Source organism: Epinephelus fuscoguttatus, linkage group LG6 (genome assembly GCF_011397635.1).
Source record: "Epinephelus fuscoguttatus linkage group LG6, E.fuscoguttatus.final_Chr_v1".
NCBI lineage: Eukaryota > Metazoa > Chordata > Actinopteri > Perciformes > Serranidae > Epinephelus > Epinephelus fuscoguttatus.
Window position 1 is genome coordinate 4,765,453 of NC_064757.1, and position 19,377 is coordinate 4,784,829.

The window sequence follows — 19,377 nt, forward strand, 5'->3', positions numbered from 1 at the left end:
AGTGAACATGGACATTTAAAACTTGAGAGCTGGGTAAAATAACTAGTAATCTGTAACCTATTATATTTGAAAGTAACCTTCACAACACTGACCATCACATGATAGCTGGTGGTTTGTGTTTATAGGCCATGGCAGCACCATACTTCCCCACCAGAGGGCTGTATCATACAAACATAGAGCTCCTGTGAGCTGTCTGTCAGAAAACAAAGACCAACAGAAGTCAGCAGCCTCTGCGGACTCGGTCCTGCACAAATACCAACAGGCTGATCAAAGTGGACCAATGTGTGACCTGAGAGGCAGTGTAGCAGCCATTCTAATCTATAGATGTGAGCCAGCAGCTTCAATGATGGAGAGTGCTAAGCAGGCTCCAGCTTCTAATTGTCTTATCTGCTGCCACACAACCAACAGCACCTTTGATGTTGTTTGGTTTCTGTAAACAGAAGTGGTTTCAGTGGAGGCTGAATATTTTTGCTCAAACAACACATTTTTGCTGAAGCTCTCAACAGCCTGTATGACGTTTGTTACAAAATATTATACGTCCATATTGTAGACAGAAAATTATGTTGAGGGCTTTCTGTAACTCTGAGAAGTCTCGCTCCGTGCCAAATATTTTTAAGACTAGCTGCACAATTATTCAGGAGGTGGTTGAAGCTCCTCACAGTGATCAAACAAATGTGGGCAAGTCCAAACAAAAACCACGGCAATAAGGTTTAAGAGGTAGCTTCATAGTGGAGACCTCATCCCAGACCTCATGTACCAAGCCTCCACACAGCAGCTGATGGAGGTTTGTCAGGATGTTCCCTTCTCTGTCTCATTCGAATTTAGAGTTAACAGATATTGATCAGTGACAATTATGAACAAGTCATAGAATGCTGGAGCTAATAAGACTGGTCATGATTTAAAAAAAAATAAAGAAAAAAATAAAAATTAAAGGGACTGTTCAGATTTTTTGAAGTGAGGCAAAATGGGACACTTATCCATAGACAGTATATTACATACAGTAGACGTCAGTCAGTGTGCCCCTGATTTGGAGAAACAGGTTGGAGTCTGACATAAATGCAACATACTGCTGTGGAGGGGTCAGCAATAAAACATATTTAAGCCACCTAAAAAAATATTACTCCCAACCACACGGAAGGGCAATATCCCTCTACCCGCCAACAGGGACTGTAAAGGGACTGATGTCCCCTTCCCCTGCGAAGTCTCTGTGTTCTTGAGTTTGTATTTTTGTTTCCTGTTTAAAACTGGGGAGATCTGTTTTTGTTCAGTTCATGGTATGACATATATCATTATTCAGGTTCTTACTCTATATATTATGGCATTGAAAACAAATATGTTGGGTGTGGTCTCATGGAAAAGGTAATTTCTCTAAAATGTTAATGGGCTCTTCAGTCCAGCCAAAAGAAATAAAATACTTACAAAATTAAAAAGAGAGAATATAGACATCGCATACCTGCAAGAAACCCACATGACAGGGGGGGAACATGAAAAACTAAAAAGACAAGGATTTAAACATGTATTTTTTTCTTCAAACGGATTAAAACACACAAGAGGGGTAGCTATAATGATCTCAGGAAGAGTTATATATGAACATATAGCTTCAACGAAAGACAGAGAAGGCAGATTTGTGTTAATAAAGGGAAAAGTGGATGGAAATCTGTTCACCTTTTATAATGTATATATCCCCCCAGGTTCAGAGCCTGATTTTTATGTACAAATTCTGGATAGGATTGCAACAGAAGCACAGGGGACACTTGTGTGTGGGGGGGATTTTAACTTTGTTTTAAACCCACATCTGGACTCATCAGGAACAAGAATATCACAATCCAAAAAAATAACAAAGAAAATAAATTCAATAATTTCAGAATTAGGACTGATCGATGTTTGGAGATTCCTAAATCCATCAGTTAAAGACTTCACTTTCTTTTCACCCCCCCACTCAACATATTCAAGAATCGATTATTTTTTAATTTTCGGAACGGATGCCAGCAGGGTGCAAAATTGTCATATTGGTACAATGGAAATCTCAGATCACTGCCCAATATATCTGTCATTAACAACAAGCAATATAAGGAGGCTTACTCACTGGAGATTTAATTCTAATATCCTGAATAAACAAATGAATGAAAAGCTGGCCAAAGAAGTTTCAGACTACCTAGAACATAATGACAATGGAGAGGTGTCTCCCCCAGTGCTCTGGGATGCATGTAAAGCGGTACTGAGGGGGAAGGTGATCGCAATAACATCTTTCCTTAATAAACAAAGGGCAGAAAAACTTATCACTCTTTAAACTGAATTGAAAAAAACAGAATCTGAGCACAAGAATTCAATGGATCCTAAAATAAAAGTGGAAATATCAAAAACAAGGAACCAGACTGAAGAAATATATGCACAAGAAATTCAAAGGAAACAACTATATACCAAACAAAAATATTATGAAGGAGGTAGTAAATACACAAAATCATTGGCCTATAAATTACGAAAACAACAGGCAGACAACACAATATTTAAAATAAGAGACTCAAAAACAAACAATATCCATCACCAAATGAAGGAAATAAAAAACAGTTTTAAGGAGTATTATGAAAAATTATATTCACAAAAAATGGAGTCACTGCTTGAATCATTGAATTTGCCGGTCCTTACAGAAGATCAAAATAAATTATTAATCTCACAAATAACGAAAATAGAAATATATTCAGCTATATCCAGATTGAAAACTAATAAGTCCCCGGGCCCGGATGGATTCACCTCCGAGTTCTACAAGAGTTTGAAAGAGGTTTTGACGCCAGTTCTATTAAACACATTTAACTGGGTTTTGACAAAAGGAGAAACCCCAGCCTCTTGGAAAGAAGCGATTATTTCAGTTATACCGAAAGAAGGAAAAGATAAATTAGACTGTGCAAACTATAGGCCAATTAGTATACTTAATCTAGATTACAAATTGTTCACTTCAATAATTGCTAAAAGACTTGAAAATATTTTACCCCAAATAATTAACATGGACCAAACAGGATTTGTGGTGACACGTCAGAACCATGACAATATCAGAAGATCTTTACAAATAATTAGACATATAAAAGAAAAGAAATTGCAGGCCATGTTAATAAGTTTAGATGCCGAAAAGGCTTTTGATTCGGTTAGATGGAAATTTTTATTTAAAGTCATGGAAAAACTAGGGTTTAATGAGGGTATTATTAAGATGATAGAAGCTTTATACAATCGACCAACAGCTAGACTGAAAATTAATGGCGAGCTCACCGATTCTTTTACATTGGAGAGATCCACAAGACAAGGATGCCCATTGAGTCCTCTTCTATTTGCAATTTTTATAGAACCACTGGCGCAATGGATTAGACAAAACAACAATATAAAAGGCATAGAAATGGCAGCGGGGGAACAAAAATTGGCCCTTTTTGCAGACGATATTATTGTATATCTTTCCAGTTCAATAGAGTCTCTCCCTGAGTTGATGTCGGTACTCACTGAATTTGGTTCATATTCGGGCTATAAACTGAATGAGCAAAAAACACAGATTCTTAGGATGGGTTACAACCCCCCCCAATATCTTCGCTCTAGGTATCGAATGGATTGGGATAAGAAAATTGTAAAATATTTGGGAATTAACTTACCTACAGACATATCCAAATTAGAAGAAATCAACTACGGCCCCTTCAAAAAAGGAAATTATAGCAGATGTTAATCGCTGGAATTTAATTCCTTATTTAAGTATTAGTTCTCGTATAGAGGTAGTAAAGATGAATATCTTACCAAGATTTTTATACTTATTTCAATCAGTACCTATTGGAAAGCCAGAGCAGTTTTTTCAGGAATGGGATAAAGTCATCTCCAGATTTGTTTGGGCAGGGAAGAAACCTAGAGTAAAATTTAAAAGTTTGCAATTAGCAAGGGAAAGGGGAGGGTTGGCCCTCCCATGTTTAAAGGATTATTATAGAGCAGCTCAAATTCGACCACTAATCGGGTGGTGTAAACCCAGCTATAGTTCAAGATGGAAAGAAATAGAAACTTCAATGGGCAGAGGAATACCAATCAATATGTTAGTCGGAGATCCTTCATTGGCAGCCAATCATCTAACAGATCCCAATAATCCCTGGGTAACGAGTGCTTTAAAAACATGGAATGGTATAATAAACAGGCAACAATTGAAAGGCAGGGTTGAAATTTTTAAATGGTTTGCTTACGACCCAGTCTTTAGACCAGGCACATATGATACCAGATTCAAATGCTGGACAGAAAATGGGCTTACTGCGTATTGTACACTTCTAAATCAGGATGAGGTTTCAAGCTTCCAGGACCTGAAAGACAATTTCAAGCTTCAAAATCAGGACCATTTCAGATATCTCCAAATCAGAGACTTTATTAGAAGGAAATTTCTAAAGGATAACCAAATTCAAATGGGACATGAAATACTTGACATTTTTCAAAAGGCCTATAGAGATGCCAAATATCAAAAAAATAATATCTAAATTATATGTAGCTTTACAAAATCTTAAAGGAGATAACACTTTGGCTGTCAAAGCAAGATGGGAAGCAGAGGGCAATATTATAATAACACAGGAAGAATGGAACAGGATCTGCAAACAGCAATGGCAAACGACAAGTTCTCTCTTCTGGAGAGAATTTAGTTGGAAGAACATGTCTCGTTTCTTTTCTACTCCAGCACAAAAGACTGGGTATTCTAATCAGATAGCTTGCTGGAGATCATGTGGCAATGGAGTAGCTAACCACTTTCATATTTTTTGGAACTGCCCCTCTGTGGCTCCATTTTGGAGAGCTGTCCACGGTGTCCTGGAAGCAGCCTTTAAGAAGAAGGTCAAACTCAATTTCAAAACCATGTACCTTGGTGATCTAGAAGAACTTGGCTGGACAAAGCCAGATAACTATCTGATTCGAGTGCTATTGGTTGCCTGTAAAAAAGCCTTAACTAAAAAGTGGCTGAAAACGGAAGTGCCAACTATGAATGAGTGGATTGATATAGTTTATAACATATACACAATGGAAAGAATTACATTCAAACTAAGAAATCAAGTAGATATCTTTGAAGACTATTGGTCCAAATGGCTTGCGCATGTGTCAACTATAAGGCCTGACTTTGTATAATATAACTATGCAAAGAGTGTTTGTGAATATGTAAATTCATTTTATTTCCATCTTGCTGTTTCTTCCCACTCTCTCTCTCTCTCTGTCTCTCTCTCTCTCGAATGTAGACTTGAGAATGTAAAATGTAATTCAAAGAAACAAAAGATGTAAGCGCACACGAATATTTACGTACAATGCCAGATATACAAAACTCAGACCCTCCAGATCCTCCCCAGGATGTTTGTTCATATGTTGTTTAGGTTATTGTTCTCTCCCCCTTCTTGTTGGGGTGTGTCTTTTTTCATTTGTATGAATACCTTAAATGAAAACTCAATAAAAAGTAAATGACAAAAAAAATATCACTATTAGTTTATGTGTATGCTATATTAAGAACATCTTCCCTGCTTTACCTTAATGTCAGACAGTGATTTCCACCAAGAAAATGAAGCCATTATATCCCTTTCTTCATAGCCAGACTCCAATGAGAAAAACAGTGGTTTAGCATTGCTGGACGCAGGACCTGCTAGTCTACCACTGCCTTGATCACTTAGTTAGTTTGTGTTATTGTGTGAATTAGGTGTTTAAGGGGATTAGCTCACATTGACCAAAGTCACACAATAACACAAATTCATTAACTAATTGAAGCAATGGTAGATTAGCAGCTCTTCTGTTCAATGAGCTGAAATGACTGTTTTTGTTAATGGAGTCTGGTGGCTTTGACGAGAGCATAGATGGGGAATTGAAGCTGTTAATGGCTTCCCCATCAGAGCGGGTTGTCTGATAGAAAGCTATAGCAGTGAAAATACTCTCAGCATAGCGTACACCTTAACTGACATATTTTTTTTAGATGGCTAAAATCTGTTCTGTTGCCCCTCCACAGCAGTACATTGCTTAGCTTTCTGTCAGACTCCAGCCTCTTTCTCAAAACTGGGTGCATGCTGACTGACATCCACAGTACGTAATATACTGACTCCAAACCAACCCTTTAATACTGGAAATCTTCCTTACAGGAGCTACAACTACTGGCTACTGCAGGGAAATGAAAAAAAATATTGAGCACTCAACTTTTGCACTAGGCCTACTTAAGAAAAGTAGTTATGAAAAACATAAAACTCAATATCTAAGGTAAAGTCTTGTGTTAGATGAGAGTGCTAAGGGACTATTCATTACTTATGAAGGCAGAGGGTGGTGCAAAATGTGGGGAGGCACTTCAAATATTTTTTTTTTGCATTAGGGAGGTAGTTATGTTTTTTTTATTTGGCTTCGGGGAGGGGCACCCTACTTTCAGTGGTGGTATTTTGTATTTATTTCAAATACCCAAAACCCACAAGTAGGTTTAAAAGGCAAGTTTTCTTTAAAAATCTCCAAAATGACATCAGAAACTATGAAATATGGTCATTTATGTTCATGGGAGGGCCAAGCATTTCCTTCTCAGTCACTCATGGAGGCTCAAGGAAAAATATTTGTAGCTGCAGAGAGGGTCATGATATTAAAAAAAAAAGTCACACCCCAGCCACCCCCCTACTCCGGTAAGTAAAGTAAGGTCCCTAAAGGATTTTATTCAAGGATTATTATACTTCTAAATTTGCACATTTTCATACTTTCCATGTGTCGATGTGTAATCTGTAAGTCAACAGATCTGAGGGCAGGTTTCTCTCCACATGCCACAAAGCCACAGTCGGACATATATCTGGTTTTCCTTTGAATGTGCATTGTAAAGGGGGATGAGACGTCACAACAAAGAATCTCTGTCTTTCTGCCATGTCGGTAATGGCAGGTTAGGTCGGCAGTGGGGTGTCTGCTACGCCTCTTCCCAGAGAACTGCTGCTGAAGCCTGAGTGGGACTGGAGCCTGTCAAATTACAGTTGGATCCCACCTCACTTCCCACTCCCTCTTCCCTCCATCTGTCTGCCATCTATCCCTTCACCACCACTCCTCCCGTTGCTATCTTTTGTCTATCTGTCAGTGTTAAAGTAGCAGTCATTTTACGACTCGGAGACACACAAAACGGAAATGTTCTCAAAGCAACATGTCTGGCCGTGCTCGCGATCCCCCCAAATCTCGCAGAGACATTGGACAGAAATGTGAGTGTGATGCTTTGACAGTATTTCTGGAATTCCCTCAAAGGCAGATTTTCAAAATGGCAGCTGTGAGTGAATCTGTCCCACAGTGCGAACACACAGGGGAGTCTGGATGTGCTGCACTCTGAGAAGTATTTGATAGAATATGTAAGACTAAAAGATCACCAGCCTTCAGCTCCTGCTTTCAGATTCTGAACTTCGTCTGTGTATTTTGAGAAAAAAATGCAATATTTGGACTTTTAATATAATTTACACTGGTAAAAAAGAGGAGGCCATTTTCTACAGCGGGTAACAATAGAAGTCCCTACAGTATCGCCTCTTTAGCCCTTCCCCTCCCATATCCCTCATCCCTGCTTTGTCCATATCTAGCTCATCCCCTATTTCTCTCTCATCCACACCCCCCCCCCCCCCCCCAACCATATATTCCCACCCCCACTCCATCTCCATCCCTCTCTATCTCTTAACACCCCCTGCTCTCTTCTCTCTCTCCTCCTTTTCTGTCCAGCCCTCCTCTTCTTGCTCCAGAACTGTCAGATGGCATTAGCTCCTTTCACGCTCATGGCCTGTAGGAATAACAGCCGTGAACCTCGCCGAACAGCGCCATTCTCCTGCTCCAGTTAGCTCTCCACTCAGCACAGGCTGTTGCGCAAAGACCAATGTTATTCACGTTGTGCCCCTTCACTTACACAACATGCCCAACTAAAGGGCAAAGTAAGGCAGACGCAAATCTCAGCAGAGAAGGTCGTGGCACTGAGTAAAGATGCGCGTGTATTGTATAACACGGTCACGCTCACTCATAATTATCAGCTCGTCCCCCTGACTCAAGGATCGACCCACAGCTTTGCTACGATTTGGCTCACGTGGATCAAAAACGGATCCACTTCTTATCTGCTTACGGAGCCACAGGCCTGAAAATTTGTTAAATATATCGTGCTCAGCTTATTTCCCATGAAGCTTCAGCTGCAGGGCAAGTTGTGGTTGGTATTAAAAGCCCACTGTGACCAATAAGCTGTAAAATGTGAAGAAGTTTTTATCGTATGGAGAAACAGGGTAAAATGATTGTGATATGACATGCATACATGTCAAAGCCTGACCAGTTGGAGAGGAGATTTCTACTTGTAGTGGTTGTCACTGTGTCCAGACTGATTAACTGTACAGTTCATCTAATAGTTTTGGGGGCTTGAAACGTGCAGCATGGATAATTACTTTGATATTATTTAAAGGTTAGCTTAACATACTAACTTTTGACTTGGGATTTTAGGGGTCCAGTTCGTAGGATTTAGAGGGCCATATTAGGGTTGGGCGATAACAATACCAATGGGTATGCACAATATTGGATATTTTTGCCAATATCCGATATGTCAATATATAGCAACCCATTTAACAGGTAACCAAAGCCGATATTGATATATCCACTTTTTCCCCACTTCATTTTAGTGATCATCCAGTCTCTTCTGTAGTGGAATTAACAACATATTATGCATGCATACTCTTATCATGATGGCCCACCAGTAGATGGAGACATAAAATACGATACTTTTCAATGTATGTGATATTTATTCATTGTGCAAAATAAGAAAAAGAATGTTGGCCGATTCTAATAGTAGATGTAAAAGTCAATATCGGCTGATAACGATGTGCTGATATTATCGTGCATCCCTACATACATCTCAATATAATTTGCCTCAATAGAGATGTAATAAATGTTCAATAAATCCTCTATATAATGAAACAACCCATACACCCATAGAGGGGGATGGTAATGTATCTTAAACTCCAATTTCCACCTGCAATGTACCAGAAGAAGGAGCAGCTGCAGCAGCACCAGTAGAAGAATAAAACGAGATCGACCACTAATGTGTATGGTTACGTTATAAAGTTACAACATTCAACAACTTCATGGGTTATTTTTAGTATTATATTTTTGACCACGGATAACAGCACAGCACTATCCTTCATCTGAATCTGCCGCATATCGTTAGCTATAATAGTCAAATTGTGATTCTTACTTACATAGTATTACATGGTTGGGCTCCCCTTTTATGTAGCTGAACTACTTCATCTGTATTCTTCAGCTTGCTCTCTTCAATCAAAAATGCTAAGACCTGTGGTGATCGCGCTTTTGTGGCCATAGCACCTACATTTTGGAAGGCTTTGCAGGCTCCCTTATGCTCTGCTGACTCTGTGGTTTCTTTTAAAAGCCAGCTAAAGATGCATCTGTTTAGACAGGCATTTGGGTAACTTGTATGCACCAGAATTGTATTTTATTCATATTTTGTGTATTAGTGTTGTGTATTGTGAATTCTTTTCTTTTTTTTTTGGGGGGGAATCAGCAAGTGTGAGCTTTTAACTATGTGGCTCACGTAGTCACTTCGTCTTCTGTCTTTACCCTTATGAAGCACTTTGTGACCTATGTCTAAAAAAGCAATATATAATTATAATTAATTTTTATTTACTTACATTACTTACTTATAGCTGTATGGCTGACTTATCTAATGCTAATGTTAAGTTAGTAAGTTTAATGTAACGGACTAGCCTTCAATTTCATTACAATGATGTGACATAATGTGACTAAAGGTAACATGAATAAACCTTTCATACATTTCCTTGTCTGTAAACATTAATTCTGCCCCAGTAATGTCAGCAGATTTTCAATCAGCAATAAATGACCCCATGTTACCTCATGACATCAACAAAGTCTGTCTCTTGTTATTGTTATGATTCAGAAACATCAAAAATGTAAAACTGTGTGTTTCTTCTTGTGCTTCTGCACAAAAAGTTTGACATGCTCCTGACCAGAATGGGAAAAAAAAAATTTCCCCTCAATTTATTTTGATTATAATTATTTTGACTCCACCTCCACGAGACGCACAAATTTGTAATGTGAAACTTTTATTCAAGGTTTTTACCAGTTTTGATCACCTGCTCTGTTTGTTTTGGAAAGGAAGAGACCTCCGCACATAATTCAGCTCCTGGTAAAAACCTCCTGAACAATACACATAACAGGATTCTTAATGGGGAGAAGTTTCAGCTGGCTGCAATCTGCAACCCTCACTGCTCTAAATTCCCCTAAATCTTACACACTTAAGTTACAGACCTTAAACCAGTCCTAACAAATGTAAAAGAAGTGGTGGTTTGAGAGAAAATGACATAATTATTAGTATTTAATTTTAATTTTTAATTTTATAGTACTTACACTGCAATAATTGAATAATACAGGGTAATATTACACACAAGTGTAAAGGAATGTTTTTGAGGCTAGAAACACTGCAAATGCAGTTTTTTTGGGGTGATCTGTATGGGCAACGCAATTATCATTTTGACAAGTAAGCACAGATAGTAAATATGAGGAGAGAGTAATTTCTCATCACTCTGTGCTCAACAAGCCCAGCATGGAAGGAAGGCTTAGAGGCTAATAATCAAAGCAGATTACCCCGAGCTCTGATAGATGCTATGCGAGCCTGCTAATCATCCGAGTGATAACCATGAATCATCCAATCGCAGTCAGAAATGAGCAGTGTGTTTCAAATTCCGATTTTGATGGAATGATCTCTGTATCAGCTAGCTATCAAACTGCCTCTCTTTGACTTCCATTTGCCTCCTCCAGCCCGTGTCGCAGTAATTCCTCCGTGTTAATAGAGTATGCGTAAGTCAGTGCATATTAAGTGTGGCCAGGAAGGGTGGGTGGAAACACTGGAGCTTCAGAGCACTGGTGTGACTGTGATCTCCGGCCTGCCTGCCCTGTGATTTAGCCTCAAAATGACAGACTTGCCCCTCATTGGGCTACGGGTGGAGAGCTAATGACATGCTGCGTGGGCTAACATGACTATTAGCCCACTCTGAGCAGCAGGAACTGACAGGAACACAATTCTGTCATTACGCCCTGAGGAGACCTCTAATCAGGGAGGCAGGGACACTAGGAGAGGCCAGTCACGCTGGTTTCGGTGTGGAGACAAAGAGGTAACTGACTGGCTCTGTCTTACCTCATCGTTTAGGAGGGCCTGCAGGCTAAGGAAATCATCTCAAAAGATTTAAGTACACTGATAATTCATGCCAAACAGCAATAACAAGTTTCAAGAACATTTGACCCAGTTGCTGCTACTTGCAAATTAAGTGTCATGAGCACAGCAGCATATATTTTATCCATCCAAGTCTTTGCTGCTGCAGCACTTGGCCTGGTATGACCAGTATAGCCTAGCATGGCTAATGCTAGCTACATTTAGATACATATTACTGCGTAACTGACATGACAGAGTCAGTTCACTGACTTGTGACTCTTCCACTTGTGCTACATCAGGAAACATGTAAACATACTCATTATCCTGGAGCAAAAGGTAATGTCATTAAATGTCTTATCTCCCCAAGAATCCAAAACCCAAAAATATTCAGTTCACTAACGTAAGACCAAGAAGAGCAGTGAGGTGTCACCTTCCAGAAGCAATTACATTTTTTGGATTTTCTTTTCTTAAAAAATTACTAAAACAATCGTAAGGAAGCCCATTTCCGCTACTTGATGGGAAAAAATAAGATCCAATAACTCAAAATAATGAGATACGAAGTCAAAAATAATGAGATACTAAGTCAAAATAATGACTTACTAAGTGAAAATAATGAGATACTAAGTCAAAATAATGAGATACTAAGTCCAATAATGAGATCAATGAGTTCAGTTACAGCCTTCGACAATCCATACTCTTCATCTCTCAGTCATAAGGATGGATAACATCATTGAGGGATACTAACTCAAAACAATGAGGTAATAACTCACATACATCGGATATGCCACACACTTCACTTTGATGTGACGTATGGGTTATGTTTGGCTACTTAAGTAGTCTACAAATTACAGAATGTGGTAAAATAGTGTTGATTTTAAGTGTTCTGTTTGGCTAAGACATAAAGTTAAATGAAACTAGAAAAATCACACACGTTTATGCTCTGAGTCTCCATTGCTATGGTTACAAACCAGCGGTTGACCCAGCACAATAAATTCGTCCAATTGACTTCAGATTTGGTACAGATCAACCTGAGAACATGCTGATCAAAAGTTATTAAAAGCTTTACACTATGCCAAGGGGCGTGGCCGCTAGGGCATGACAAATTTTGGCGACTTTTCGTTTTCTAGCCATCGAATTTTTAACGGCTCTCACACCCACATACTTGATCTCAGATGATGATGGCTCCACCCTGAACGGCCCGATATGTTAATATCCCACCTTACTCATAGCACTCCCCGGTGGTAACAGGAAGTGATCAGTTTTTACTTTGGCATGTACTGATGCCACAAACTTGACTGCATCAACTTCATTCCACCTCTAGTGCATGCAGAACAAGTTGATGAAGCTACCTTATGAACGCTGTGAAGCTACGAGTAATGGTGTCCGTGTGGCAACATGGCAACTATCGATCCCTCGCCACTAAATACGTTTGGCTTCAGCGACCTCATATCCTCACGAAAACTGATACACAGGTCAAGAATGGCCAGCTCTTACATCCAATATGGGCGCCACCCATGGGGGGGACAAAATGCCTCTATAGCGCCTCCTTGAAATTTTCAAAAACCCCTCCCCATAGGGGTTTTTTTGGAGTAGGAAGATGAAAATTGGTACATATGTGTATGTTGCCCAGACGCACAAAAAAGTCTCCGCCACCAATGGTCTACTCCAAACAGGAAGTCGCCCATTTTGATTTAAACTTTTCATTTTGGTGGCAATTTTGTGATTTCCACAACTTTGTATTTTAACAAACTCCTCCTACAGATTTTGTCCGATCAACTTCAGATTTAGTACAGATCGTCCTGACACCATGCTGATCAAAAGTTATTAAAAGCTTTTCTCTATGTCAAGGGGCGTGGCTGCTACGGTGCCTCCCTCGCCACCAAATACGTTTGACTTCTTGATGGCTTCAGCGACCTCATCTCCTCATGAAAATTGATACACAGGTCAAGAATGGCGAGCTCTTACATCTGATAGGGGTGTCGCCCATGGGGGAGACAAAATGCCTCTATAGCGCCCCCTTGAAATTTTCAAAAACCCCTCCCCATAGGGATGTTTTTGGAGAAGGAAGATGAAATGTCACACCACGTCAGGGTTAACTTACTCTGAGTTTTCACATAACCGCTTCAGTGATGCGTGCTGCTGGCCCCCCGCGGTGGTGCACGAGAGCGAGGGCCCGATCACAGCTGCTTGCAGCTTTAATTTTTCCTTGTATTCTGTATTTAGCTATTTCAATTTTTTATTTTTCTGTTGACATAAATTTGTCTATATGTTTCCCTCTTGTAGTGTTGATATTTATAAATATAACTGTGTATTTACTGTTCCAGTGCCATGCTGTTGTACCACGACAATTTCATAATTTGGGATCAAGTAAGTACATCCTAAGGGTTAGGGGTTGGCGATATGGCCCTAAAATAGCATCATGATATTTCAAAGTTTATTCCACACTATTGAGGCTGCCCCTCTTTTTGGAACCATGGTAGAGTCCGTAATAATTTTGCTTTCAGCCATGCTTGTTGTTGCTGTGCGTATACCAGTATTATCATGAACAATATCATATATCTGTTTGTCCCCTTGACCCTGCCTGCTCCACACTGCAATGTACTGCCAAAAATCTATGGATTTGCTGCTACAGACACCCCATATCCTACCTGTAATTACTACAAAAAAAAAAAAACCCACATTCATTAGGCTCATGTTTATGGTAAATGCAAATCTGATATTAAACAGCTCATTTAAAACGTTTGTCAAGATAGTTATTTAGGGTTCTTTATGAACAATATGGCGTTTGCACTGTAGAGAATCACTAGAACAACATCCCCTCTAATACAATGTATATGAGCATCAATACCATTTCACCACATACTTGACACTGTGTGAAATTTCCTAATGCAGTAAACCCCACTCATCTTACACCTCAAGAGGATTAAAGCAAACACTGAGAATTATGAGGAAACAGCACTGAGGCAGGTCTGTCCAGGAACATTCCTCCCTGCAGTAGGTGGAACGCAGGAATGTGACAAGCTATAGCCCATAGCCTGTATCACTGTATTAATCATACATTATAATCACATCAGGCACATACCTAACTGTCTGAATACAAGGTTGGGAGGACATAGAAAGAGCACGAGAAATAATCTGGATTTCACTCATCTGTTGAGATTTCTTGATAAGACAACGTTTTGGGTTTCAGGTGGGGTTTCAGTCACAAACAAGTCTAAGTAGCATCATTCAGTACAGTTACATGACATTAGAGAATTTATTTATTAATTTATTGTGTTGGTCCGACTAATACTGGACTTGTGACCCAGAAGTTCAACATCATTAAATTTTAAATAAATTAAAGAAACAATTTTACAGTGAGTAATTGCTACATTTCAAAGTAACCTATCTAAATACAGTGGTAACCCCTAATAGCAGGGCTGCCTTAAGCCTTAAGTAAGTTAGTTAAGGGGCCTATGGGCCAAAATAGGCCCATCATAAGGAACGAACAAGCCCGCCAGATCTTTCTAGCGAAAGATAGAATAAAATCAATTTTAAAAATATATATATATAAATCGCTGATAATTTGGGCTGCCCCTTGAAAGTCAGAGATTCTAATCATCAGTCAGACACTCCTCAGTCAACTGTAGGGCTGTCAGCGAATATTCTAAATTTGAATTGAAATTCGAATTTGAAAAAAAAATGGACCTTTGAATGTGAAAATTGATATTCGATTGTGGAGAAAAAAAACCACACCACCGCAGCTGTCCTCTTTGCGAGTGGGTGTTGGCCTGGGCCTCTGCACTGAACGCGCTGCATAAGGCCACACCGCCCGCGGAGGTGCTGCAAAGCGCAGCGCACCGAAATTCTCGCACGAGCCGGAGCACTTCTGTTCACATCAGACGCACATTTCTCCACTCTGGTCGACAAGCAGTTCTGCTCCCAGCTGTTGTCTCTGTCACCCGGCTTGACACATTCGCTCACGGCTCATGCAGAGAATAGACCAGAGCCGGCCACGGAGCTGTGCGGCGCGGTGCAGCCGGTGTGGATGACACAATCGGTTATTACACGGGCGCCGAAAGGAAACTGGCTTCACTTCTCAGCCCTTTGAGGCTCTTTGCAGCGCTTCCGCGAGCGGTGTGGCCTAACGGGTCAGAGAGGGGGAGCGAGCGAGAGGTCTGCGGTCGTTTATAACGTAATGTTATAGATAACTGTTATCTAACTGTTATGTGTTTTAATGTGTAGGTATGTAAATGTTTTCAAAGACGTTTATGCTGAAATAAAAATACCTACAAGTAATGTTTCCTTGTATTAATACAAGTATGTTTCCTTGTATTAGTTTGCCCTCTTGTGGACATAATGCAGAAAAAAAAAATATTCGAATGGTTCGAACCTATGAGTTATTTTTAGAAGGAATATTCAAACGTCATTTTTGAGCAATTTTGACAGCCCTAGTCGACTGAGATTGCTTCAAGTAGAGCAGTCGTTTTTTGTGATATTTTGGTCCCCAGATTTTGCTATGGAGTGAGCACTCATGGCTTTCACACTACTCTTTGGTACAGACAGCTGCAGACAGGATGCGGCATGGAGGAGGAGAGACTTTCCATTGTAAGGCTTTGACATAACATTATCTTCTCTCCTCTGCTTGGAAGTGGTGAATTTACAGCTCACAGACACTTAATACAACCCAGTCTCTTGTTTTTTGTTTGATTTCTGTTGGCAAAGAATGTTGCACATTTTGGATCCGTTGTTAGCGCAGAACTGAATGTCCCGCTGAGCTCAGTTCAAACTTTAAAACTTTATTCGATTTGTATGGCAAAAAAGCTCTTTAAAATATGTAGAATCCCTTATTATTATGATGTTTTTTCATAATCTGAGCAGAGTGGGCAGAGTGTCACTTTATGGAGGAAGTCAATTTGAGTGAGGAAAGAAAAAAAAGGACAAGCAGGACTGGTGGGACATGGACAAAAGACATTTCAGTTATGGGAACTGGGGATCCTGGTGCTACTTTGCATCTTAACGATGCAATACGCTACGGTAGATGTTTGGTTTTGTCCCCATGGCCCACCAGTAACTTTCAGTTTTGGCCCTTCAAGGGAAGAAGTTTGGGCACCCCTGCTTTATGGTGATCACAGCTACAGTGATTAACAGCTTATATGGATCAAAAAGCTCGGGACAGAATCATTCCTATACAACTGTATTTAAATAATTGCGTACAGTAATCAATTAGTCCACTTTTCTTAAATTGGGGTCTTTGTCATACATCACAACATATGGGAAAACAATTTAAAACTATGGTAATTCTATTCTTTTTCTACTACTACTTCCTAAGCAAAAGTAGCATTGATGTTGGTACTGTAGTACTACTACAAAACCATCACACTACAGAATTTCAGTCTATTGACAGTTTAGTTACAGTGACAGATAACCTTTGTCAAACAGCACCTCAGAAGATCAAAACTCCACTTACCTAGATTACTTTCATTGACTGCATCTGTGAAAACAGAAAACAAAACCCTTATCAATACACATGATCAGTGGAGATGGAACGTCATGACTAATTTAAGCAGAGAGGCTCTAGCCTTCTTCAATGGTAATGTTATGTCTACATGCTATGTCGGGGAACTCAGCCAGACTTGCTGAGGCCTGTACTGCAGGAAGGAACAGGTATGCATACACTGGGTTTACTCAGAGCAGCACTCAGTGCAGACAAACTTGAGTCCGCTACGGTTCCATTATAACAATCATCCAGGGTTTATTTACGACATTCTGAAATATACTTTTTCACAAATATTAAAAAATTAGATTTGTACGTTTCATACATATCATATCCATGTTTCTAAAGTGCCATAGTCTATGAACTAACACTGTCATCAGGAGGTGGAGGTAATGGTGGATGGTGTGTCACCAAGGCGAGACCTGCCAAGCTGCATAAAAACCAAGTGGTATTTATGCCTAAACCAAACCACACATTAACCACTGGTTGTTTAAACTTTAAGTTTCAATGTATCCGTTACATAATAACATACAAATGCAACATATCAATGGTTTGCAGAAACATATAATGCAGACATTTTTTATTGGCTTGCTTATCCTGAAAAGGAGCATTTTCAATTTGATTACTATTCAGAGGGCTATGATTTGATTTAAAAACAATTATCGATGCATCACCATGCATCTCGATGCATCAAAAATTTTGATTTCTCAATATGATTTATTTTATTTTTCTCACTGTGTGAAGAGTTGCTACTTTAAAAACCTAGCATACTGTATTCAAGTGATCCATAATTAATTAAACAGATGCATTTATTTGCATTTACTACAGAGTTGGATTAAGTTGTTTAATGCTGCAGTTTGTGTTGGTCAGCTGGTCTCATTTGTTCACCACTGCTGCACCCCGTTAACATCTCTGGGTGATGGCACAGAAAGTATTTAACTTATACTTCACTTTTGTCTTGCAAATGTAATTTTTTTCCTGCAAAAAATTACAGCAAGCTTGCAACCACTGCCTTTTGTGAAGATGAATTACAAGTTAATCATAGATTTTAATAATACCTATATACCGGATACCAAGAGCTTTCGAGTTTACTTCCATAGTATGTGGCCCACTGAATACATGCAGCAGTGTTTCTCCTTCTGGCCCCGCCCACGAGTTCCCACTCAGGTTTACTTTACATTGTGATGATATCACCAATTTTTTTGATCACTTTTCTCAACTTGAAGAAAGTTTTACAAATATAAAACCACCATGGCTCAAAAAATCAAAATAGAAAGACCTTGTCTGCAGTTCAATGTGTCCTGTCAACAGTTTTACAGACGTGTCTTTTACAGTGCTGGTCTATGGAGAAAATGCTTTTTGGACCTCTAGGGATTTTTTTGCTGCAATACCTCAAGTGAAGTAAAGCATTTGCTTTTCTACAATATTCAATTCAATTCAATTCAATTCAATTTTATTTATAAAGCCCAATATCACAAATCACAATTTGCCTCACAGGCAATTGAAAAGAAAATCCAACTGGGCATGAATCTCTCCTTTATTTTAGTTCTTTTCTAGGCAAGACTTTTTACACATACTTCCATTAACCAAATGGTTTCAAGTTTCAATTATTGTGATAAAATATATGTTCGACCAAAATTAACGCTTCCATCTTCATTCCTGCATGGGTAATTTTGACTCTAAATAATGTAAATTCTGTAATACCGTAATACTGTGAGACCACTATTTTTTTCTGAGGCAGTTATCGTACCATGAAAATCTCACACCGCTACAACTCTAGTTACCACAGGGACAAATTTGCAGCAAGGCTATGTGGCAGGGACCTTAAGTTAATTCTAGCATGTCCATGCTAGACTGTCCAAGTGCCGCACTGCTCTCGCAGTTGAGTTCTGCCTCCTTCCACCAACTTCACGTTTTTAATAAACATTTAGATAATTGATCATTGTGAATCAATGCTGAATCATCAACGTTAGCATCATGATGCATCCAAGGATCAATTTTTTCACCCATACCTATTGTACATCAGACCTATCTACTGTATCACATTGTTTCTGAGCCACAATTAAAAAGATTCCATAAAGGCTACGTCTTGGGAGTAGATCTATGTGGATGAATGGGACATTTCAAACAGTGCTTTCCAACATTTTGCAGTCTTCCTCAATAGATGTACTTTGTTGTTGTCAAACTACAAACATGCTTTGCTTACCATAGTATTAATTTAATTCTTAAGTTTTTAGGTACCTGTCTCCAAGACGTCTGCCTGCACACCAATAAAATAGATATGAATGGAATTGCACTTCTGGTGCTCAAAGCACTAAAAATCTCATTAAAGAATCAACAGACTTATCTTTTTCCAAAAACAAAGTTACTCTGAATCATCCACAGAAGACACATTAATGGATTTTACATTTCTTTGCTGAAAACATACCACATTACCCAGGTAAATAAAACCTACATGGCTAGATTCCACTGGGGTAAGAAAGAAAATATGTGCTTTTCTAATTTGGGTGGACAGACCCTTTAAAAGAGGTTATAATAGATAGGGTGACCTCATATGGGACAATGCCCATAAAATCATTATTCATTATATACAGAAAAAAACAAGTCATGTCAAATATAGCAACAGGGCATGTGTGAATAGTTAACACTGTTTAATAGATAGTCTTAAAAACTGCACATAACAGCCTCAGTTGACTTATCAGATCATTCTGAAGGCTACAAA

General features: G+C 39.1%; 1 protein-coding gene across 1 annotated transcript in view; it reads right to left on the reverse strand.

Annotated features, from left to right (window-relative positions):
• Nucleotides 1-19,377, reverse strand: part of nr6a1a (nuclear receptor subfamily 6, group A, member 1a) — a 140,012-nt gene that overhangs the window by 51,381 nt on the left and 69,254 nt on the right. Inside the window, exon 3 of the mRNA XM_049578801.1 lies at nucleotides 16,629-16,652. Within this exon, the coding sequence (XP_049434758.1) occupies nucleotides 16,629-16,652 (24 nt within the window). The remainder of the gene's footprint in view (nucleotides 1-16,628; nucleotides 16,653-19,377) is intronic.